General features: G+C 53.2%; 2 protein-coding genes across 2 annotated transcripts; one reads left to right on the forward strand and one right to left on the reverse strand.

Moving 5' to 3' along the window:
• Positions 1-339: 339 nt before the first annotated feature.
• Positions 340-3,126, forward strand: EAH_00035880 (hypothetical protein, conserved; the record flags this gene model as incomplete). Its single annotated transcript, XM_013392090.1, has 3 exons — positions 340-422; positions 1,128-1,747; positions 2,027-3,126. Coding segments are annotated over 3 exons (1,803 nt in total), but the record flags the coding sequence as incomplete, so codon positions are not given.
• Positions 3,127-3,787: 661 nt separating this feature from the next.
• EAH_00035890 (hypothetical protein, conserved) lies at positions 3,788-23,543 on the reverse strand (the record flags this gene model as incomplete). The annotated part of the gene is made up of 26 exons (XM_013392091.1): positions 3,788-4,266; positions 4,907-5,566; positions 6,096-7,278; positions 7,713-8,380; positions 8,777-9,166; positions 9,601-9,664; positions 9,888-9,955; positions 10,342-10,402; positions 10,694-10,966; positions 11,262-11,366; positions 11,521-11,755; positions 12,228-12,371; positions 12,822-12,882; positions 13,119-13,243; positions 13,400-13,450; positions 14,025-14,081; positions 14,326-14,535; positions 14,888-15,707; positions 15,951-16,155; positions 17,435-17,557; positions 18,123-18,173; positions 18,939-18,971; positions 19,128-19,848; positions 20,432-20,529; positions 21,744-22,924; positions 23,201-23,543. The coding sequence occupies 26 exons, from the start codon at positions 23,541-23,543 to the stop codon at positions 3,788-3,790; spliced, it is 8,409 nt and encodes a 2,802-aa protein (XP_013247545.1).
• Positions 23,544-23,564: the final 21 nt, after the last annotated feature.

Below are 23,564 nucleotides of genomic sequence, written 5' to 3' on the forward strand. Positions count from 1 at the left end.
GGCGGGCCCCCCGCTGGGGGGCCCCCCACGACAGTATCGACCGCGAGAGGGCAGGTATAGAGCAACAAGCAATAATGCGGAGGGTGAGAGCCCTAACACAAAGGTAAAAATGAGTTTAATAGAGAAAATGCAAATTAAATTTCTAATTTAATATCTCCGAAGGTGAATTCTAACAGTTTCCCGCGCACATAACCGTCTGTTCCTCAGGCCGATAGTTCAGTTGGATAGAATGCCCGGCTACGGACCGGGTGGTCGTGGGTTCGAATCCTGCTCGGCCTACTTTTGGTTTTTCATCTGCCAGTTGGTTGATATTCTTCCAGTTTGTTTTTCTCTTTATAGGGGTTTTTAATGCTTTTTAGCGTAACTTGTGCTGCCGCGCTGCTGCAACTGTCGCGTTTCCGTACACTGGTAGCTCAGACAGGGTAACCCGATTGTGTTGCATTTTAGCGGCATAGATCATATCAGAGGCGACTGTCTGAATACAAAAACGCATAAATGAATTTAATCAGAAGACAAACGCAAAAGTAGGCCGAGCAGGATTCGAACCCACGACCACCCGGTCCGTAGCCGGGCATTCTATCCAACTGAACTATCGGCCTGAGGAACAGACGGTTATGTGCGCGGGAAACTGTTAGAATTCACCTTCGGAGATATTAAATTAGAAATTTAATTTGCATTTTCTCTATTAAACTCATTTTTACCTTTGTGTTAGGGCTCTCACCCTCCGCATTATTGCTTGTTGCTCTATACCTGCCCTCTCGCGGTCGATACTGTCGTGGGGGGCCCCCCAGCGGGGGGCCCGCCAGTGTTGAGAGGCCCTTTGAGAAGCTGTGTACTGGAAATTTGGTTAAATAAATATACTTCATGCTGGTCAAAATGGATTTCACAACATCTTTGGGAAGTTAAGAACGTCTTGCCTGACTCTATCGGGGCCCCTCCGATGGCGAGGGGCCCTCTGGAGACCCGTTCATCTTCTCGTTATGTTTCTCTCCTCAGCTAACTGCTGTATATCTTTGACAGACTCACTTCAGGAGATAAAAGGCCCTCACTTAGATGCAGCTGCTCAGCGGGGGCCCCACAAGGGCCCTCCGCTGCGTCCAGCTGCTGTGCCTTCGTCGTCTGTGCAGCTCTGAACTACCAGCTCAACAAGCAGCAGCAACAACAGCAGCAGCAATAGTAAAGACAGGGCAGTTTCCGTCGGCTCCTAGCTTACGTGCTCTTCCACCGCGGAAGCCATTCCCTCTCCAGCAACTGCAGCAACAGCAACAGCTGCACAAGTTGCTGCTGCAACGGCAGCAACAGGCGCCCGTGCCGGCAGAGGCAGCCGCACCCCTTCACACTGCTGCAGCAACCCACGTTTCGTCTCATCCTGAGGGCCCCCCGGGGGCCCCTCTTGGGGGCATCAGCACTGACAGCCCAGTTGATATACCGCCTTACATTCAACGGCTTTCTCTGGGCCAGTGGACTCTCTATTTCTATCCCGTTCCTCAGTACCTCAAATCTGTTGATGGGAGCCCCTCGGGGGCCCCCCAGGAAGGCCCAAACGCCTGGAATGGGGCCCTGCTCGTTGCGGCGCTGCAGCCGCAGCTGTTGTGTGTGGAATGCTGCAACAGCAGACTGCAGCAGCTAGCAGTAGCAGCAGCAAATGCAGCAGCAGCAGCAGAAGGGGGGTCTTTAGAGGAAGAAGTCCGGAAACAGCAACGGCGACTCGCCAAAGGCTTTTCCCTCCTCACCTCTTTCGACGGCGGTACCAAACCCGAAACCCTAAACCCTAAACCCTAAACCCTACACCCTAAATAAACACCCCCAAGGATAGAAAGATCAGTTGTGCATTGCTTTGTCTCCTGTTTGACGCTTTAACCGCTAAATCCTAAAATGGCTTCAGGGGGCCCCCAAAAATATTGTGCTGACTGCAATAACGCTGCATTGGGGGCCCCCTATCTTTTTGCGTTTTTGTTTTAAGGGCCTGTAATCTTTTCATCTCTTTGTCTTAATAACCCACTTTTTGTTTTGTTTTGATGTTCAGGGCTTCTGCACGCCGCACTGCTGCCAATTATTGTCGCTGCTTCGGGTTTACGAGGCCGTGTTTGGCTGTCTGACTCATCAAGCCCTTCGGCGGAGGCCCTCCTAGGCACCTCTAGGGGGCCCCCTACCTATGGAGGGCCCCCCTCCTCGGGGGCCCCTGCTCTTCCTGCTGTGTACCCTATAGATAGGGATCGAGTTTGTACTGCACGCAGACTCCACGAATGTTTGCTGCTGCAGCCGACACAAATGCGAGCACTAAGGAGGTGCGTGCTGCATTCTCTTTCCCAGCGTTGGGCGTGGGGGCCTCCCAGCCCTGCTGTGGTGGGGCCCCTAGGGGGCCTCGTGGGGGCCCCCTGGGAGGTTCCCGGTGGCCTCCACGCGGGACTTTCCACCCCAAACAAGGGCCCCCCCCAAGGGGCCCCCCCTTCATGGGGGGCCCTGAAGTGGGCGCAGCAGCAGAAAGAGCTCTTCCCTTCAGGGTACCAAGTGCTGCTTGAGGAGAGGGCCTCCTGTGCAGCTGCTAACATATGGAATGCCATGCAAGATGCAGAAGAAAGACTAAACGCAATGGGGCCCCAAGGGGGCCCCTCTGCTCCAGGGGCCCCCGTAGTAGGGGCCCCCAGACAGGAAGAGACACATGATATGCAGGGACACCCAGAGGAGCCCCGCACAGGTCTTATATTTTGCTCAACAGCGCTGCTGCCGCTGGTAATAGAGTCTCTGCAGCAGCTGCATGCGCTGGAGGCCCCAAAAGCAGCAGCCGTGGCAGCAGCAGCTGCTGCTACTGGGGAGCAGGGACCTCGCTATCGCACGAATCTTTATGCTGCGCTGCACCGCTCGCCTCCTTGTCTGGTGCCTCTGCTGCTGCTTCGTTTCCTGCTGCTGCCTGTTGCTGCTGCGTACGGTATTGCTGCTGCTGCTGCAGCCTTTTCCTCCTGGGCCCATTCCAGTCTCCACCGGGGGGACCCCCCTGCTGCAATAGCGGGGGAACTGCATGTACCCATCAACGGGGACCCCACACGGGGGCCCCACAGGGGGGCTTCCGAATGGGAGCCCTTCAGAGGGGCCCCAGAATGGGGGGCGAGCCCTTCACACAGCTGAAGGCAGCCTCAACCAGGGGCCCCCTCAAAGGGGGCCCTCGTGAGAATTCGCCACAGGGACTAAGGTGGTTTTCTTAGAGACCGTAATGCAGAGGGCTGCATGCAGTTGCAGTTGCTGCTGTACCTTTGCTGCTGCTGCTGCTGCTGCTGCGCATCACAGCAGCAGCAGGTTTAAGGTTAGGGATTAACAAACAAAACACAGCATCAACAGCGCCTGCTGTTTGCCTGCATGCAGCAAACAGCTGCAGCTGCCTTTTGTTTGTTATTAGTGTAGTTGTAGCCACTAGGCTTCTCTTGCATTCTATAATATAAAAGCAAGTACTTTAAACAAGAGCAGCCTCCTGCTGCCCCTTAAAAACCAAACAATAAGGGCCTGAATAACCCGCAAAGGGGGGCCCCCTTGGGGCCCCCCTGTTGGTGTTTTTGATTTCGTTTGCGCACTCAAGGGGCCCTTAAAGGGCCCCTTGGAGGATTCCGTCTTATGAGCCGATATCAAGAGACAGCTGTTACTGCTGCTGCTGCTGCAGCTCCAGCTGCAGCACTCAGTCTTCCCCGTTCGTGTCTGGTGGGTAGTTGTCTCTACTTGTCCGCTTATTGCTGCTGCAGCAGCAGCGAAAAGACAGAGAGACACAGGAGGAGGCAGCTGAGGGTGAGGAGACACCTCAGCCGGATACCCGATGGAGGCTCATGAGTTTCTTTTCGTGTTGATAGAGCTCCTCGACCTGTTGTGGGGTCATGGGGTGTCTGTACACCTGAAAGTTGTACAGGGCCCCAAAAGGCATTCTGCATTCTCCTGTGTCTCCCTCTTCTTCCTCGCTGCTGCTGTCGCTCCCGCTGCTGCTGCTGCTGCTGCTGCTGCTGGGTTTGCGTGTGTTTGCGTTCTTATGAATGCTTTTATAGGGTCTACGGTTTGCGTTGCCTACGACGGCTAAGGGCCCCTTGCAGCTTGCAGGCGCAGCTCCCTTATGCTGGCCGTCTAGATAAAAGAAAGTACTTTTATCTGAGCATACTGCAACTAAGTGATGCCAGCCGTTCTCTAGCAGCTTTAAAGAGACACCCGAAGGCACAAAGGGCCCAAACCCCGACAAAGACGAACGACAAATGCGAGAAGCTGCACGTACCCGAGGACGAGCTATCACTCCTGCAGCCCCAGGTGTACAGACAGACAAACACACACACACACACACACATATATATATATATACGTAGTTGCATACACGTTAATACATATACATTATATATATACACCTTTATTAGCATAGGCATGAGTAGAGCAACAAAATCAAAAGGCAGGAGACTGATGCAGCACATGCGAGCAGGAAGAAAAACAGATTAACAAACCCAGTTGGAGACAGATACGAGATACGCGCAGAGATGCACACGGAGACTCCCAAAGAGAGACACAGCAAATACATCACAGCAGCAGCAGCAAATACACCGCTAAAAGTCAAACAGCAAAAGCAAACGGCACAACACCGCAGCAGACAGAGCACAAACAAAGAGATGCAAGACACCACTACAGATACCGTTTGGTAGTGCATGCACAAGAGAGGAGAGATATACAAATCCCCCTTCCGGGATGCAATCCAATGCATGCAGCAACACCTGCATGCATTCATCTGCATGCAGATTGGTGTATGGCTACTAATGCATAGATAGGCGTATGCACGTATTGTGTGGGTCTGCACGCATGCGCGTGTTGTGTGGGGCTGCATGCATGCACGTGCCGTGTGTGGGTGCATGCATGCAGTCCTGGATGCATGCATGCAAGGGCGGTTTACCTAGGGTGTTTCCCTGTGCATCTGTTGCTACGAAGGCGTTGCCTGCGCCGTCTCCTGCGAGTGCGTGTGGGGCCCCAGTGAGTTTGAGGGGGAGACGAATCCAGGAGACAATAGTAAAGCCACTGGGGTTGAGCCGCATGGGGGGTACCACATGCAAACTTGCTCTCTTGTCTCTGTTTTCTTCCTCACTGTCTCCCTCTTTGTCTTTGTCTTTGTCTTTGTCTTTGTCTTTGTCTTTGTCTTTGTCCCCATCTCTATCTGTAGCACTACTTCTACCTCTGTCTCTATATCTATCTCTGTCTCCATCCATGTCTTGTGTTAGCGGGCGGCTGCTTGCAGCGGTGTCGCATGCAGCAAGCTGCCCATCGGGGGCCTGTACGTAGCGCCCCAGCCCCACAACAACGAGCTCATGTTTTTTTGCTGCAGCAGCAGGAAGCAGATCTACGTATTCCCCATCCGACTGTATGCGCAGCTGCAGCTCGGGGGGCTTCCCTGCTGCACCTTCCCCTACTTTAGAGGGATCCAGAGACAGGTCGTCGCTGCTGCTGCTTCTGCTTTTGCTGCTGCTGCTGCTGCTGCTGCTGCTGCTGTGCAGACCAGCCGCACGGGGACCTGCGTATGAAGACCTTGCTGCTGTCAAGGCAAAACGAAGCGGATAAGCTGCAGCACACCAAACCACCCCGGCTCACTGTCCCTCAGCAGCAGCAGTAGCAGCGACAGCAGCAACAGCAACACCAGAGGTAGCAGCAACAGCATAGCAGCACTAACAAAATAACAGCAGCACCACTATAGCAGCAGCAACACTACGGCAGCAACAACAATAACAGTAGCAACGAGAGCTTTGCAGCATTCGCCGCTGCTGTTCTCGCCCCCCACACCCTATACCCAACCCCCAAACCCTAATAAACCCCAATAAACCCCAATAAACCCTAATAAACCCCAATAAACCCTAATAAACCCTATTAAAACCCTAATAAACCCTATTAAACCCTAATAAATTCCAATAAACCCTAATAAACCCTAATAAACCCTAATAAACCCCGATAAACCCTGCTAAACCGTAGAACGCCCAAGAAAACCTTTACCAACTCTTATAAACCCTGATAAAGCAAAATAGACCTTAATAAAGCCTAATAAACCCTGACGAACCCTTATGAACCCCAATAAACCCTAATAAACCCTGATAAACTCCAGTAAAGTCTGTGGGTCTTGCCTGTGTAGTCTAGGTAGACCTCGTGGGGGGTGAAGGGCCTGTCATAAACCCTTAGATGTGCGAACGAGCCGAAAGGTTTGTTGCCTGTTAATGAATTGCCGATGTACTTAATGGGGTCCCACGAAGCCCTGGGAATAAGGCCCCTGGGGACTCCGTCTAAATAGAAGGCTGCAGTACCCCCAGCGTCTTCTCCAGCTCCTGCTGCTCTTGCTGCTGCTGCTGCTGCTCTTACTGCTGCTGCTGCTGCAGGCGAGGTTCCTGCCGCTGCTAGTTCTGCTGCAGAATCAACAGGCGTCGCTGCAGCCACCACATGCAGCAAATGCCAGCCCTCACTCTCGCCCACCAAACTTAGACCCGAAGGAAACAATTCACGTGCGATGCCGTCAGAGCACACAGACCACTGGTCATCGTCAGCAGAAGCAGCAGCAGCAGCTGCTGCTGCTGCCGCTTCTGCGGCTTCTGCAGATGCGGGGTCAGCCTCTTGTTGTAAAGCAGCAGCAGCAGCAGCAGAGGCTGCTGCTGCTGCGGATGCTGCTACAGCAGCTACAGAAGGGATTGGAGGCAGCAGCAGCGCCCCCACAGAGCCGTCTTCATCTGAAATGCAAATATGTGTCTCTGCATCGCCACTGATGAGGGCATGAAGGGCCCCCGTCTTGGGAATTGGGGTGTATATCCAGACAGCCAAGGTGTAGCCTGCTGCAGCAGACAGCTCCCGCCGCAACAGGACCTGCGGCTGCAGCAGCAGCAGGCTTTCATTCCTCGTGCTGCCACCAACAGCAGCAGCAGTAGAAGGGAAGCAACCGTAGACAAATCTCACTCCGTGTACACCCGAAGAGGGACACTTCTTCATCTGACGACCAGGAAGAGACAGATAATATACCACTGCTGAATACGCTTCAGGTGTACAGACACCGAATACATGTCGCGGTCGCCGGGGATCTGCCACCACAAAACTCATATCCAGCAGCATATCCAATTCTATGCGACCTGCTGCTGCTGCTGCTGCTGCTTCTGGGCTTGTTGCAGGAGCTGCAGCAGCAGTATTCGCTGCATCTACTAGAGCAGCAAAACCATCTCCCAGTTTGTCGCTGTTACGCAGGGCAGACAACTCCAGGTAACGAGATGCTGCTGTTGACTGATCCAAAGCAAGACACAGGACCTGAAGCAGCAGCAGCAGCGGCAACAGCAGCACAAGTATAGCTGCTAAGACAGACGAAATATTCCCTACCAGCGTTGGCTCCCCCATTCCTGCACTCGGGTCTAGGCTATGCGTGAGGGTTTAGGGTTTGCCCTACAGTTTAGGGTTACTCTCGGGTTGGTGGTGTGCGTTAGAATTTGTGGTTTGCATTGGGGTTTGTGGTTTGCATTAGGGTTTAGACTTAGCACTAGGGTTTCTGGTTTGCATTAGGGTTTGTGGTTTGCCTTAGGGTTTAGGGTTTCCACTAGAGTTTAGAGCTTGCGTTGGGTTGTAGGGTTTGCGTTAGGATTCAGATTGTGTATTGGGGTTTAGGGTGTGTGTTAAGGTCTAGGGTTTGCATTAGGATTTAGGGTTTGCGTGAGGGTTTAGGGTTTGCATAAGGGTTTGGGGTGTACGCTGAAGTCTGCGATGACAGCGGAGGGTTTGCCGCCCTGCATTTGGTTGCCAATTGCAGCCATTTCTGTGAACATGTTTGCGAAGTCTCTGACGATGGTTCCGAGACGAACACCATTTAAAAAGAAAGTTATTTCATCTCCTCTTCGTACTGCATGCAGCAGATGGAAGTCTGGTGTATGTACAGCTGACTGCAAGTGCTGCTTCTCCTTCTCTGCTCCTTTTCTGCTCAAACACGAGATAAACCCGTTCTTATACACAGGCCCAACTCCGCGTTTCTTCTTCTTCCGCTTGCTGCTGCTGTTGCTGTTGCCGCTGTCGCTGCTGTCGCTGCTGTCGCTGTTCTCGCTGCTGCTGGAGCCTGTTGCTGCAGTTGCATCTGTAGGTATGAGTATGCCTACGTCGGCGAAGTAAACGGATTCCCCTTGCTGCTGCTGCTGCTTTCTGCGCAACTGCTTCTGAACGATGCAGAGCAGCACATTACCTTCGGCGTCTGAGCACAACGCGGTGTATCTGCAGGTTAGGGGTAGCGGCAGCTGTACAAACACCTCAACAGTAAACGAAGACTGCAGCGGCATCGCCGGCTGCAGCAGCAGCTTGCAGTTGCTGTGGCTGCTGAAATCCAGAGCAGTCAAATCACCTGTGGGGCCCACAGCACTGCGAGGCGCCCCTGCACAGCGCAGCGCCCACACCACGGCTAGCTAGCAGCCTGAGTAGCTAGCTACCAGTTAGCTAGCCGTCAGCTGGCTAGCTGCCAGCTAGCTACTCACACAAACCGCTTGCCACCCATCTACAACCCCCGCTACCTCAGCAACAACCCCCAGCTAGCCAGCACCCTTCCATCGCCACTGGCCAGCTAGCTGCAGTGGCCTACAGAGGGTTTCTAAGGTGCTACTAGCTAGCTACTAGCTAGCTGATGGCTAGCTGCTAAGTAGCTGCTGGCTAGCTACTAGCTAGAAGCTGGCTACCTAGTAGTCGCTGTACACACATCCAAGATACCAGACGGCAGCGCCTCTACTGATGGCGGCCAAGAGGAGATATTCAGGGTTTAGGGTTTAGGGTTTACCGATGACGAGGACATCCCGCTGAAGCACCTTTAATCGCATGCCCAGCACTTCAAGCTTGAGGGCGTGCATGGCGGCCAGGCTGTCTCTGTGGGCCTTTGTAGTGTACTGTTCCAGCTGCAGCATCGGCGGTTGCTGCTGCTGCTGCGCCTGCAGCTGCAGCAGCTGCTGCTCTGCTGCTGCTGAGATGACCTCCCCAGTCGCGGGGTTTACAACCGGAAGAGCCAGAGGAAAAACAAAAAGAAAGTCTTTTCGTAACTCCATTGCCCTTTCTATGCGGCGCTTCTGCTGCAGCGCTTCCGGCTCAGCAGCAGCAAAATCAAACAGCGCAGCAGCAGCACTAAACTCTGCTGCAGCAGCAGGCTTCGCAGGCACCGCTGCCCCCGCTGTCCCTGCACAAACAACGCCCATCAGCGCCAAGCCACAGCAGCACATTGAACCGCAGCAGCAGACTGCAGCAAGCTGCAGCAGCAGCAGCAACTGGAAGCAGCAGAATGCAGCAAAGCACGAGCAACAAGGAGACACAGAGGAGGAGACAGAAATATGCAAAGGGGACACCAAAGACGCAACTGAGCAAAGAGAGACAAACAGCAGCAGCAACGGAAGAAGACAGAGGCGAAGAGACAGAGATGCGGAGACAGCGAAATACAACAAAATATCAGATAATGCATAGCACTTCAATACACCAACTAATGATGCACACCCTAATGGGGTGTACAGACACGTGTAATTACATTCAACGGGAGACAGTAGCACATCACATCACTATTGCCGTGGCTGCTGCTGCTGCTGTTGCTGCTACTGTTGCTGCAGCTGCTAGGCTTACGGGCTATGTCCTTGAGCTGTTCTGTTAGTTCTTCCCTTCTCTTCTCTTCCTCCTCTTCATAGCCCTTCAGACATCGAAAGCGAAAAGCCAAACTACCCAAAATCACATATATGAAAACCCTAAACCCTAAACCCTAAACCCTAAACCCTAACGACCATGTGGTACCGCTACGTTGTACGAAATACGCTAGAGCAGTTTGGCTGCTGAGGCAGTCATAAGTGGGCGGCGTGTCAATGAAGAGTCTGGAGGAACCCAGGGTTTAGGGTTTAGGGTTTAGGGTTTCGCACTTCAATGAGTCGGCCTTCCTCGTCGAGGCCGCTTGCAAGGAACCGTGTGCGCGGCAGTTCTCTGGCCACTGCAGCAGGGCACCCGAAAGAAGCAAATAGCAAACCCTAAACCCTAAACCCTAAACCCCAAGCCCAAGAGCCCATACAAAGCAGCAAATCCGTCAGCAGAGACCAGAAAACCACATATGTAGTATATACATATTATTCATTATATACGGTATTTATATATTAGGTGTACAATATATATATATATATATATATAGGCACACACGTAACTGCGCTATAAACGGTACACAGACACAAACACTAAAAGACACTCAGCCATCCAAACCAAACAGAGAAAGTAATCAACCAGCCGAAGCCCTGCCGCAGCAGCAGCAGCAGCAGAAGAAGCAGCAGCAGAAACCGCAGCAGCAGCAGGAGCCGACGCAGCAGTAGCAGAAGCAGGACAGACCCTCGAAGTCGAAATCCGAGATGTCTAACAGGCCGCAGTGCAACACCATTCGAACAGCTTCCTGAGCAACACAAACCCTAAACCCTAAACCCTAAGCCCTAAGCCCTAAGCCCTAAACCCTAGGTCTACGCCATAAGCATTATGGCGTGTGAAAGAACCCCAAACAGCTCGCCGGAAAACCCTAAACCCAGGCTGATGAGAGGCAGCTACGTAAAAGCCCTAAACCCTAAACCCTAAACCCTTTCCAGGGTAAACTGGAGGGTTTGGTGTTGAGCTATGCAGCAAGCAGCAGTAAGAAAGGACCAGCTTGGGGTCCCGAAGAGGAGGGTTTAGGGTTTAGGGTTTGCGTTACCTGAGGGAGTAGGGTTTTGATGTCTTCGTCTGCAGGGTGTTTGGGGTCTAAGCTTGGGACTTTTGCTTTTTCTTCTGCTGCTTGAATTTCTCTGTCTTTGATTGTCTTCGTTTGACAGAGACAAAGAGTGGGGTCTTGCAAAGAAGGATAGCGCAGCAGCCCCAAACGCCACCCCATTATATATGTCTCCTTTAACTCAGACGCAGGCTGTCTCTCGCAGTGCTTGTGCAGCTCCTGCCGAAGCCGCAGCAGACCTTCGCATGCAGCTGCTACCTGCACCAGAAGCGCAAACATCCACACCAACAGCAATAGCAACAGCAGCAGCAGCAGCAGCAGCAAACACCGAAATTCAGCAACAGCACGCTCTGGCCAAAGCCCAACCCGCGCCCCTGCTCTGCATGCAGCAGCAGCAGCAAGCTCAGAACCACCAGACACCGGCAGAAGCAGCAACCATACACAAAGGCCGAACCCTGTGCAGCAGCAGCAGCAGCAGCAGCAGCAGCGCCAGCAAAGCAGCCGAACTGTCAAATACGACCTAAACCCTAAACCCTAAACCCTAAACCCTGACCTCATTCGGGTCGAATCCGTCTTTCTTAAGGATCTTGAAGGCCTCCATTGCGTCTATGGTGGGGAAATTCTCCACGAGCGTTAAATGCAACAGCGCCGCCAGGGCCTTTGCACAAAACCCTTAACCCTAAACCCTAAAGCCTAAACCCTAACGAGCTAACGCTAAACCCTAAATCCTCAGTCTAAAGCCGTAAGGGCAGCCCTCGCCTAATGCTTACAAGGAGCTAAGGGATGCCAGGGGTTTAGGGTTTGTGGTTTACTCTTGGTTTGCTCTTGACCTTCTTGACGGCGGATATGAGGGTTTCCTTGACGTCGGGTGTAGCACTAGGCAGTAGCATGAGACGCGTGAGGTGTCTGTACACCTCGCCCTCTTGCAGCTGCGCTCTGTTTAGTTGTGCTGCTAATCTGTGGAGATCCAGCTGAGGGTTTCGTAGACCCAGACGCCAATGACGTCGGCTCAGGTCCTCTTTGCCTTCCTTCTCTGCCTCCTCCAACCTGAAGCAGCAGCAGCAACAGCAACAGCAACAGCAGCAGCAGAGGCAGCAGAAGCACAAGCCGCAGAGCGGAGTCTTATTGTGCAGCAGCTGCAACGACCAAACAAACAACCTGTGGTACTGCCGCTGCAGCAGCAGCAACCGAGGCAGCAGCAGCAGCAACAGCAGCCAGCACGCCATAGACACAACCGCCAAAAGCACCGGCAGCAGCACCTCATTTATAGGCAAAATATACAAACGCCGTAGCAGCAGCAGCAGCAACTGCAGCAGCAGCAGACGCGGGGACAGAGCCACATCATTATTATAACCATCCGCAGCAGCAGCCTTTTTTGCCGCATTAGTATGCTCAGTCACAGCAGCAAGTGCAGCAGCAGCTACAGCAGCAGCGACAGCAGCGGCAGCAGCAGCAACAGCTGCAACCGTTGCAGCAGCAACAGGAGCAGCAGCCGCAGCAGTAGGAGTGTACGCCGCACTTGAGGTTGCCCTTGAGTTCATGCATCTCTACAAGCTCCTCCATATCGGGGGAGCGAAAGGCCTCTAAACGCGTCTTTGCAAAACGAAAGAAATCCACAAACTGACGAACTGCTTTGAAGCGATGTCGCAGACGACGCACAACCCTGCACACACGCAAACCCTAAACCCTAAACCCTAAACCCTCAACCTTAAACCGTAGACCTTGAAACGCTGCTTGCGAAAAAGCAAATGCGAATCCGCTGGCAAGCATGGAGAATTCAACAGCAGCAGAAAAGATACACACCAAACCCTAAACCCTAAACCCTAAACCCTAGTTCCCTAACCCTAGACCCTAGAGGGAGTGTAATGGGTACGGTAGGGCTCGTATCGATTCCTCTAAACCCTAAACCCTCAGGCCTTATCGCGGCCTGCTGTTTGTTGCGCATGCCACTAACTACAAAAATGAGGGTTTAGGGTTTCGCTATAGAGAGGTTTAATTAAACCCTTATAATTATAACTGGCAGCAAAGATAAAATAATCAAGACATCTATCTCCTGCTGGCTTTCTTTGTATAAACACAAGAAACACAAAAGTAGGCCGAGCAGGATTCGAACCCACGACCACCCGGTCCGTAGCCGGGCATTCTATCCAACTGAACTATCGGCCTAAGGTCACCTACAAACCGTAAACCCTAAACCCTAAACCCTAAATCCTAAACCCTAAAACCGAATTAATACACCGACAAACCCAGGGGCACTTACCCCGTTGTAATCAGCACGACGGTGACGTGCAGAAAAATCAACAGAATAACTGAAACGACAGAAATCCAGCCAATGACCTGCAAAGCAAGCCCACACCAAAAACCCTAAACCCTAAACCCTAAACCCTAAACACTAAATATTTCAGCATACCCTCATGGGTCATCTGAAGGTCAGCCGGAGGTTCGGGTGTACGGACAATTCTGCCTGCTTCCGTTGGGAGGGAGTCGTTGTAGAAGGCCGTACACATCAGCAGCAGCGCAACACCTAATGATGACCTGCAGCAGCAGCAGCAGCAGCTGCAATGACGGCGGCTGATGTAGAGACAGGCTACCAGAGAATGTGCAAGAGAAGAAACGAAAGGAGGGCAAATGCAGCAGCAGCAGCAGCAACAGCAGCAGCAGCAAGAGCAGCAACAGGGAAGGCATTCTTACCTCGCTGAGCGCGACGCAATTACGTTTTTCTTTTTAACATAGACCGGCAGACTGCAGCAGCAACACCAACAGCAGCAGCAACACGAACAGCAACACTGTCGATCCAGAGGAACAGCCCGCGAGGCCCCGCCCCTGCGAGCCACTGGGCTGTCTATGTGGCTCGTAGGTGCGCAGCAGCAAGAAGGGCAAGAGATGCTGCAGCCCATAGAAAGTCGACAGCTAGCTAGCTAGCTGTCGAGATAGCTAGCTGCAAGGTTCCCTGGGCCTCAACACCGCGACGCGGAGAGTGAGGACGAAGCAGCAGCAAGCAGCCGCTGCTCCGCGGGCAGCTAGCTGCACCACCCGATCCACAGCAGCAGCCACTGCAACTGCAGCAGCAGCAGCAACTGTAGCAGCAGCAGCAGCAGGAAGAGGAGCAGGTGGGTCTGACCTTAGATGTGATGTAACGTATATAACGGTGAGGTTGAGGACAGCGAGGGCCTGAATGTTGGAGGTAAGGTTTGGAGTTAGGCTGTGTGCAACAAAACCTTCGGGGCCTTCTTTAGTCTCTAAAGAGAAAGAAGAAGAAATAGAATAAGCAACGGCTAGCTGAATCAGGTGTACAGACATCTGCTGGTAAAAATACCACCAAAAATATTGCTCTGTAAACCCAGACAAAAACCAACCCGCCGTCAGCGGACACCTGAACAACACAAAACAACATATATGCATGCATGCATGCATGCATGCATGCATGCATATATACATGCGTGGGGTGGTGGATGCCTTGCTGCAATGTGCTGCAGCAGCAACGCATGTGCTGCTGCTGCAGCAACACAAGCATGCACGCATGCATGCATGCATGCATGCCTTGCGGCAGCGTGCTGCAGCAGCAACAGATGCATGCATGTAGAAAATTGTTTCTTTAGTTTGTCTTTGTTTCTCACTCTTCAATAACTGGTCTCCCGCTTCTCCTAAGCCAAAATAAAATGCCTATTTCTGTTAAAGGCAGCAGCACAAGCCACAAAATTAGCATGCAAATCACAAACTGCTGCCCCCCAAGCATCGAAGGAGTAACAGATTGGTCCAGCAGCAAATAACGATATTCGGGGTGCTGCTGCAGCGCATCTCTCGTGCAGCAGCTCCACAGCAGCATTCTGCAGCAAACAGAAAACCCATACAAGCAGCAGCAGCAACAGAAACAATAACAAAAAACAGATATACATCAGCAACAGCAATACGAATGCTGCACCAAGGACCACTGCTGCAGCAAGTGCTGCTGCTGTGCGTGCTGCTGCAGCAAGTGCTGCAGCAAATACTGCTGCAGCTGCTGATGCAAGGACTGCTGCAGCAGCCAATGCTGGCCCATAGTCAGCAGAAGACCTTGCCCTTCTAGCTCGTCAACGACAGCAGCAACAGCAGCACCAACAGCAACAGCAACAGCAGCAGCAACAGCAGCACCAACAGCAACAGCAGCAGCAACAGCAGCAACAGCAGCAGCAGACTGACTGCGCAATAGGGACGATAAGGAGATGATGCAGCACAGCCCAGGCTCCCAGAATCCACTGACTCTTTCTCCATCTGGCCCCTTTCTTTTCTGCTGCTGCAGCTGCTGCTTCAGCAGCAGCTGCTGCTGCTGCTTTTGCTCGCTCCTCTATGTCCTCAATCACAGATGCAACAGCAGCAACAGACTCCTCGCTCTTTGATGATACACTCGCTGCTTTCTGTGTTACTCTTATTCCAGGGTGTTGCTGCTGCCTTGCGAGAAGCTGCTGCTGCTGCTGTGGCTGCTGCTGCAGCACTGGGGGCTGCGCCTGAGCCTGCTGCTGCTGCGGTGGATTCTGCTGCTGCTGTCCGGTATTCGAGCGGCCTGTAGTTTGATGGCCCACACCGCTTGCTGCTGCTGCTGCAGTACTAGCAGCAGGTGGAGCAGCATGAAGCGGGGCACGCGTGAACTGAGGCGGTGCTGCTGTTTGCTGCTGCTGCAGCAACTGCTGCTGTTGCTGCTGCGTCATTTCGGACCTCTCTCTGTCCTCTGCTGCTGATTCTGGTTGTATGCGAGTAAGCTGTACTCCCGATCCTGCTGCTGCTGCTGCTGCTGCTGCAGCTGCTGCTGCTGGTACTGCTCCTGCCGCTGCTCCTTGTTTTGCACCTGCTGCTGCTCCTGATGCTCTTGTGGCTGCTGGTGCTGGTGCTGGTGCTGGTGCTGCTGCCGGTGCTGCTGCTGCTGCTGGTGCTGCTGCTGCTGGTGCCGCTGCTGCTTCTTGTGCAGTGAACCGACGGGGGGGCTGCGCCAGGAGCCGCTCGCGCTCCTTCACAATTGCCGCAGCTGCGGCGCAAACCCTAAACCCTAAACCCTAAACCCTAAACCCTAAAACCTAAACTCTAAACTCCAGGCCCTAAAACCTACACCCTAAATCCTAAACCCTAAACCCTAAACCCTAAACCCCCAGGCGAAACTCTTAAAGGCGTGAAGCTTATTCCCTAATTCATAGGCGGCCAGGCAGTTGCGCGGATTCTATGAGGGGCCTCCAGAGCAGGGTTTAGGTTTTAGGGTTTAGGGTTTGCGCACCGATATCTTCTGCTTCGTTTCTAGCAGAAATGTAGAGGTCTGTGTTGAGGGCGAGCTTTTCTGCTGCTCTTTGATATTTTGCTGCTGCTTGTTCGTGCAGAGCATGCAAACAAATCCCCAGCAGCGCAGCCACTGGCAGCAGCAGCAGCGGGAAAAAAGCAGCAATCATCATCTGCAGCCAAGCAGCAGAAGTCCAGCTCTTGCGCTGCAGAGACACACAAACAGACACAGCCCTGCTGCGGCTGCTGCTGCTAAAGAGAAAATATATGCGAGAAGCAGCAGCAACAGGAAGCAGAGAAGGAGACAGCAAACAGCAGCGGGGAGAGACTGAGCAGATGCAGCTGAAGCAGCAGCAACAGCAACAGCAACAGCAGCAGCAGCTGCTGCAGCAGCAGCAACAGCAGCAGCAAAATTGACTCACCCCATCTAGGCACTGCAGCACCTGCGTCAGCGGCAAGCCAAACGAGAAAACCCCCAAGAGCGTCCAGGGCATGGAGGAGACACCGCGCAGCAGGGGACTACAAACAGCAGCAGCAGCAGCAGCAGCAATAACAACAACAGCAGCAGATGCAGCAGCAAACGCGCACAGGAAACAGCAAGTCCGCCAGCAGCAGGTGCAGCAGCAACGGCGGATGCAGCAGCAGCAGAAAATGCAGCAGCAACAATTGCATAGGCCCTCCACAATCATGCGGAAATGTTTCTTATGCCCTCGACTGCAAACCCTAAACCCTAAACCCTAAACCCTAAACCCTAAACCCTAATGCTTACGTGAGGTTGGATGCAATTTGCCAGAAGAAGGAGACATTTCTTAGGGTGGGGACAAGCTGCGAGCTGTCTCCCCAGAGTGCTGCTCTTCTAAGCCACCAGAGAGCAACACCAGTAACTAGCAGCATCAGCAAGAAGATAGCAGCAAAAGAGACAAACTGCTGCACGCCGCAGGCTTGACAGCCAGAGACAATAGGAAACAGCAGCTTGTTGCTGTACCCGCGGGTACACTGCAAATAGATATTCACAAACAAAGCGACACAGACAACACTCACAGCAGCAATTCCTGCTGCTGTTGCTGCAGCAATAGCTACAGCTGCAACAACTGCTGTAGCATACAAAACAAAAGACAGGCAGCGACTTTCGCACCAGCAGCAACCCAACCCGCACCACAGCAGCAGCAGAAGAAGAAGCAGCAGCAGCATGAGAAGCAACGGCAGGAGCAGCAAGGCTTGTGGTGTACGTACACCTGAGCAGAAGACGCCTGAGGTGCCCTCCTTACAGGGGTCGTCAACAACGCCTGTGCATTTGTCTCCTCTGCTGCAGCTGTATCTAAAATTTAGTTTGGAGGGATCCGATCCCAGCTCTGCACAGAAGGGATGCATATCTCCAGAAGCAGCCGCAGCAGCAACAGCAGCAGAAGAAGCAGAGCTGCAAATCGATGCCCAAGACCACCAACCCCCTTCATCTGCTGCTGCACGGAGGCACCACTCCCCCACCCCTTTGCACTTCTCACACACTGACGGATCGTCGCTAGAAGGCTTCGTCCCTGCAGCAGCAGCAGCAGCAGCAGCAGCCGCAACAGTAGCAGCAGCAGGAAAGACAAGGGGGGATGTAAAAAACTGCAGCGGCACAAACAACACCAACTTTAAACCACCACTCCTAAGGCCCACCCTCATGCTGCTGCTGCTGCTGCTGCTGCTGCTGCTGCTGCCGTTGCGACAGCAACCATGAGGGCTGAGGTACTCCTTATCTGTGGCTTTGCTGCAGCTGCGGTGTACATACACCCGACTGCAGCAGTTGTGCTGGACAACAGCCCAGCCTACTTGCACTTCAGTAGACTCTCTGCCAGCTGACTAGCTAGCTAGCTAGCTAACTATCTAACTATCTAACGACCTAGCTATCTGGCTGACGATCTAGCTGGCTAGTTAACTACCTAGCTGGCTATCTAACTGGCTAGCTAGCTAGCCGACTAGCTAGCTAGCTAGCTAGCTAGGCAGCCGGCTATCAGCAAATCCGTTTAACCCGGGGGAGGCGAGACGCTGGCAGTGAGTCTAGCTACCCAGCTAGCCAGCTAGCTAGCCAGCTAGCAAGCTCCGCAGCTAGCTAGCTGGCTAGCTAGCTGTAGATGGGTTTGTACAGTAAGGCTGGAGCCCGTAGAGCAAAAGCAAAAGGAAGCAGACGAACCAGAGACGCAGAAGCAGCTGTCAGCAGAAGTGGATCCGCTCCCCGCTGTTGCTGCAGCAGCAACAGCAGAAGCAGCAGCATACAGCACGAGAGCGCTTGACAGCAGCAACAGCAGCAGCATCAACAATCGAGACCCAGGTACATAGCGAAGCGAACTTCAGCAGCAGCAGCAAAAGCAGCAACAGCAGCAGCACCTCCTAGCAGTGTCGTGATGGGCGAGCATCGTCAGTAGCAGCAGCAGCAATAGCAGCATCACATTCGCAGCAGCAGCTGCAGCAGCAGCAAAAGCAGCAGCACCCTAGCAACCGCAGCTGCAGCAGCAGCACACTAGCAGCAGCAGCAGCAGCATTCTTACTCTTGTTGGGTTGGCACGGTGTACAGACAGCTGCGCCTTCACCGCTCCACGTGGCGGCGGGGCAAACAATGCACGAAAATCTGCCGACTGAACCAGCAGGCGAATAAGTCCCAGCAGGACACACCTGGCATTTGTTATCCTGCAGCAGCAGCAGCAGCGGCAGCAGCAGCAGCAGCAGCAGCAACGGCAGCAACAGCAGCAGCAGCGGCGCACACGCACGACCTGAAAGGCAAACAGCATTTGATTTCCCTTCAGAAAAATGTTTCATGCAGTGCATTTAATAATCGGATGAAGCTGCTGCTGCTGCTGCTGCTGCTAGCGTGCTGCTGCTAAAGGCCCCTTCAGGCTTTAGGAGCAGAAGCAGGAGCAACAGCAGCAGCGGCAGCAACAGCTGCAGCAGCAGCACATACACGGGAAACAGCAGCAAAACAAGCAGCAGCAGCAGCAGCAGCAGGACGTACGACGTCAAGATATTCTCCGCTGCTGCATTTGGGCTGAGCAGCAGCAGCAGACACGCAGCGCAGTGTCAACCCAGGGTTTAGGGTTTGGAGCTAGGGCTCAGGGTTTGGTGCTAGGGTTTAGGGTTTAGGGTTTGGGGGCTAGGGTTTAGGGTATAGGCTGTTGGATTAGGGTTTAGGGATATGCTTTACAGTGGTTGTTGCAGCGGCGAGCTGCCGAGGGGGTGCAGCAGCAGGAGAAGCAGTAGCAGCAGAAGCAGCAACAGAAGCAGCAGCTGCTGCTATTGCTGCCATAGGGGAAGCAAATGCAGCATCGGCACTCCTCAATGGCCCTTCCTGCAGCTTGTATATCTGCTGTTGCTCTTGCTGCTGCTGCAGCTGATGCTGCAGCTGATGCTGCAGCTGATGCTGCTGCTGCAACGGGTATTGGTGCCGTTCTAGCTGCTTTTGTTGTTGCTGCTGCAGATGCAGCAAGCCATCCATGCGCCTAGGCAAAGCAGCCCGAAGCAAGCCGGGCAGATGCACTTGCTGTTGTTGTTGTTGTTGCTGCTGCTGCTTTTGCTGCTGCCTGGTCCGTTGGTGCTGCGGCTGCAAGGCCGCTGCAGCAGCAGCACTGAACACGTTGGAACCCTCATAGGCATTAACCCCACTTGGGTTTCCTGCTGTCGTTGCCGCTATCGTTGTTGTTGCGGTTGCTGCTGCTGCTGCAGCTGCTGGGTGTTTGTTGTCTGTTGCTGCTGCTGCTGCTGCTGATGTACGGTTTACTGTTACCGTCTGCAGCAGCAGGAGCAGCAGCAACAGAGGAGCATTCTGCATCTCGCGGTTTTGTTGCTGCTTCTGCTGCTGCTGTTGTTGTTGTTGCTGCTGCTGTTGCTGCTGCTGGTCAGACCTCAAGACCTGTGGCTCACGGTGTCTGCAGCACTGCAGCAGCAGCAGCGGCAGCTCCTGCTGGAGCTGCTGCTACAGCCCTTAGTAAGCTGTTTTCAGTGGTTTCTTTCATACCAGCTGGATGTGCATCACTTGCTGCTACTGCTCTCTTCCTGCTGCTGCTGCTGCAGCAGCAGCAGCAGCCCGCCGCTGCTCAAGCCAGCGGTGCTGCAGTGCACGGTCAGAAGCAATTAATGTTTTATGCATTTGTTTGCTGGTGTTAGCATTTTTATTGCAATATTTCACTCAAATAATTCAATTTAAGGGGAGAAACACAGCCGATCTTGCAGCAATAGCAGCAGCAGCAGCAGCAGCTGCTGCTGCTACTGCTGCTCCTGCTCTGGGTACCTTGGAGCGCTTGAGGGACACTACTAAAGTGCTGCTGCTGCTGAGGTGTATATGCAGCTGCTGCTGTTGAAACATAAAATAATTTATACTAGTCATTCCTTTTAATTAGATCAGGGTTTCATTGTCTACCCTCTGGTGTAGAGACAGCCACTCCTGAGGGGCCCTGCAGCAGCAGCAGCAGCAGCAGCAGCAGCAGCAGCAGCAGCAGCTGTTACTGTTACAACGGCAGGAACTGCAACGAAGCAGCAATTGCTTTAACAGCGAAGTACAGCGTAGCAGCAGCAGGGCAGCAGCACAACCCATTCATACTCAACAAGCCCTAAGCTCAAAAACCCTAAACCCTAAACCCTAAACCCTAAACCCTAAGCCTTCTCCATGTGTATATATATATATATATATATATATTCAATACACTGAGTTGGCTGCATACGTAAAACAAACAATTAATTATTGAATTATTTACTAATAAAATATTTATTTATTTATTTATCTGTCTATTTATTAATGTCTGTGAACAGAAATAAACTTAAAAAAGAGTATTGCTGCTGCTGCTATACACCTGAAGAAAGGAGACAGAAGTCTAAAGAACAAAATATATTTTAATTACTGTGAAATCGGAGACAAATGCTGTTAAACTAAAACAAACAAATGCACAAAACTCATTTAGCTGCAGCAAACAGCAAACATCTGCATGCATGCTGCACATAAACCTGCAGCAGTGGTGCTGCTGTTAGTGCTGCAGTGGTTCTTGCTGCTGCTGTTGCTGCTGTTGCTGCTAATACTGCTGGCTCTGGCTCTCGCGTTGCTGCTACGGCTGCTGCTGCTGCTGCTGCTGCCGCGCCACAGCAGCAAATTCATGGGCGGAGATCGAGAAGCTGCACATTTGTGCTGCAATTACTGGTGCTGCTGCTGCAGTTCTTGCTGCTGCAGCGCCTGTTGCTGCAGCTCCTGCTGCTGCAGCTGGCTTGTTTTGCTGTTACTGCTGCTGGACCTGCTGCTGCTGCATTTGTACTTGCTGCTGCAGCAAGTGTTGCTGCAGCAGCACTTGTTGCTACTGCTGCATCTGGTGTTGCTGCTGCGCGAGCTTTTCCTGCTGTTTCACTTCATGCTGCAGGAGCACCTGTCGCTGCTGCCTTACCTTTTGCTCCAGCAGCCGCTGCAGCAGCAGCAGCAGCAGCAGCAGCAGATTTATCTAGAGAGACGGATGGCATTACGCAAGAATTGCTGTGGGGGGTTTTCAAGAAAAGACTGCGCAGCAACTGCATCAACAGTACGCGGCCGAGGAGACCGGGATACTGTTGCTTCAATCACAGCCTGCAGCAGCAGCAGCAGCAGCAGCAGCAGCAGCAGCAGCAGGTGGAGCACAAGGGGGGGAGCAGCAGCAGCAGAGAGAAGGTAAACGAAAAAACACAGAGAAGAACCAAATGCAGCAACAAAAAGCTGTAGCAGCAGCTGCAACAGCAAAACCAACGACAGCAGCAGCAACATCAGCAACAGCAGCAGCCAGCAGCAGCAGCAACAGCAGCAGCGTACCTGACAAGCTGCTACTGCCTTGGTGAGAGTGCGGCCGAGATGAAACTGCTCTCTAATAAAGAAAGCTAAGAAAGCAGCAGCAAACAGATCACCAGCCCCCCCTATAAACCCCTTCTTCATGGGCACTGATAAGGCATACAGCACATCTGCTGCTTCAGCAGCAGCAGCAACCTGCTGCTGCTGCTGCTGGTGGGCACACCGTTGCTGCTGCCGCGCCCGCCGTGAGGCGACAATAAACAAGTAGTCTTCAGCTTTGATCTGCTGTTGCTGCTGCTGTTGCTGCTGCTGCTGGTGGTAGTTGGGGTCTGCTGCAGCAAGGACTTGGTGGGCCTCTGCAGCAGCAGCAGCAGCAGCAAACTGCACTGACGTGAGTACCACAACTTCGGGGCCTTCTTCATGCAGAGCATCGACTGCAGCAAGAACATCGCTCCAGCTATTTAGCTCTACACAAGCGCAGGTGCTGTGTCTCCAGCCAGCTTTCTCCCCTTGCTGCTGCTGCTGCTGCTGCTGCTGGATTTGCTGCTGCTGCTGCAGCTGTTTGCGGTGTCCTAGGATCCACCCTGCTTCAAACTGATTGGGTGTGATGATATCAGCTAGCGGCAGCAGTTTGCTGCAGTATACTTCAACACAGTTGGGGTGTACGTACAGCTGGCCTCCATCACCCATTACGGGGTCGCACAGAAAGATAGGAGACGCTGCAGGGCCTAAGGCCTTCTTAAGGGGCTCTAACCAAGCAGCAAATGTCTGCAGCAGCTCTCCTGTACCTACGAATCCGGAGGCGAGGTAGCGGAAGGGAGGTTCTGCTGCTGCTGCTGCTGCTGCTGCCGCTGCTGCATCCGCGTCTGCTGCTGCTGCTGCTGCCGCTGCTGCTTCAGGCGTCAGAAGCATGAAGCTCTCAGGCTTCAAATGCTGCAACAACACCTTCAGCTTCTCTGCCTGCAACTGGGGGCCCTCGTGTACAAACAAATCTACAAACTGGCAGGTGTATATACACCCCACATCTATGCCTAGCCGCTGCAGCGGGAAGCTGAATGCATCGGCTCCAACATGACCCCTCACTACATGCGACTGCAGCGCCAGAACGCGGCCTTCTGCTGCTGCCATCTTATCTTCCTGCTGCTGCTGCTGCTGCTGCTGCTGTGGCTGTTGCTGTTGCGGTTGCTCCCCAGGAGAAGCAGCGCCTGTGAGTTGGAGAGAAAGGAGGTAAAAGAAAATAAAAATAATTAAAATGACAAAAATGCAGAAAAACGAACAAAGACAAACAATCCTAACGGTGTCTCTGCGGCTGCTGCTGCTGCAGCGGCGGCTGCGGCTGCTGCTGCTGCAGCTGCTGCTCTGGCTGCAGCTGCCGTGGAGCGGCGGCAGCTGCAACTCCGCTTCTTTATTCAATGAAATATCCCCTATGCTTGTTTAAAATAATTAATAATTTAGATTTCAATAAAATTCTTTTTTATTACCACGCAAACAGCAGCACATCCGCGGCTGCCGCTGCTGCAGCTGCTGCTCCTCCCGCTGCAGCAGCAACACAGCAGCAGCTCCTCTGCTGCATTCTGAGGGTCTTCCCCCTCTTTTTTGTGTCTTCTGCTGCTTGAACAGAGGGTAGAAGACTGCAGCAGCAGCAGACACTGCTGCAGCAGCAAAGCCAATGCTGCTGCTGCTGCTGCCGGGGCCCCCCTCTTGCCTTCTGTCGCAAGGGAGCGGAAGCAGGGACCACTGCAGCAGCAACTGCAGCAGAAACTGCAGGAGCAACTGCATCAGCAGCCGCTGCTGCTGCTGCTGCGGCAGCAGCAGCAGAGTCATGAGTAACAACAAGGCCGCCGC

Source organism: Eimeria acervulina, genomic scaffold (assembly GCF_000499425.1).
Source record: "Eimeria acervulina Houghton genomic scaffold, Eah_scaff382, whole genome shotgun sequence".
NCBI lineage: Eukaryota > Apicomplexa > Conoidasida > Eucoccidiorida > Eimeriidae > Eimeria > Eimeria acervulina.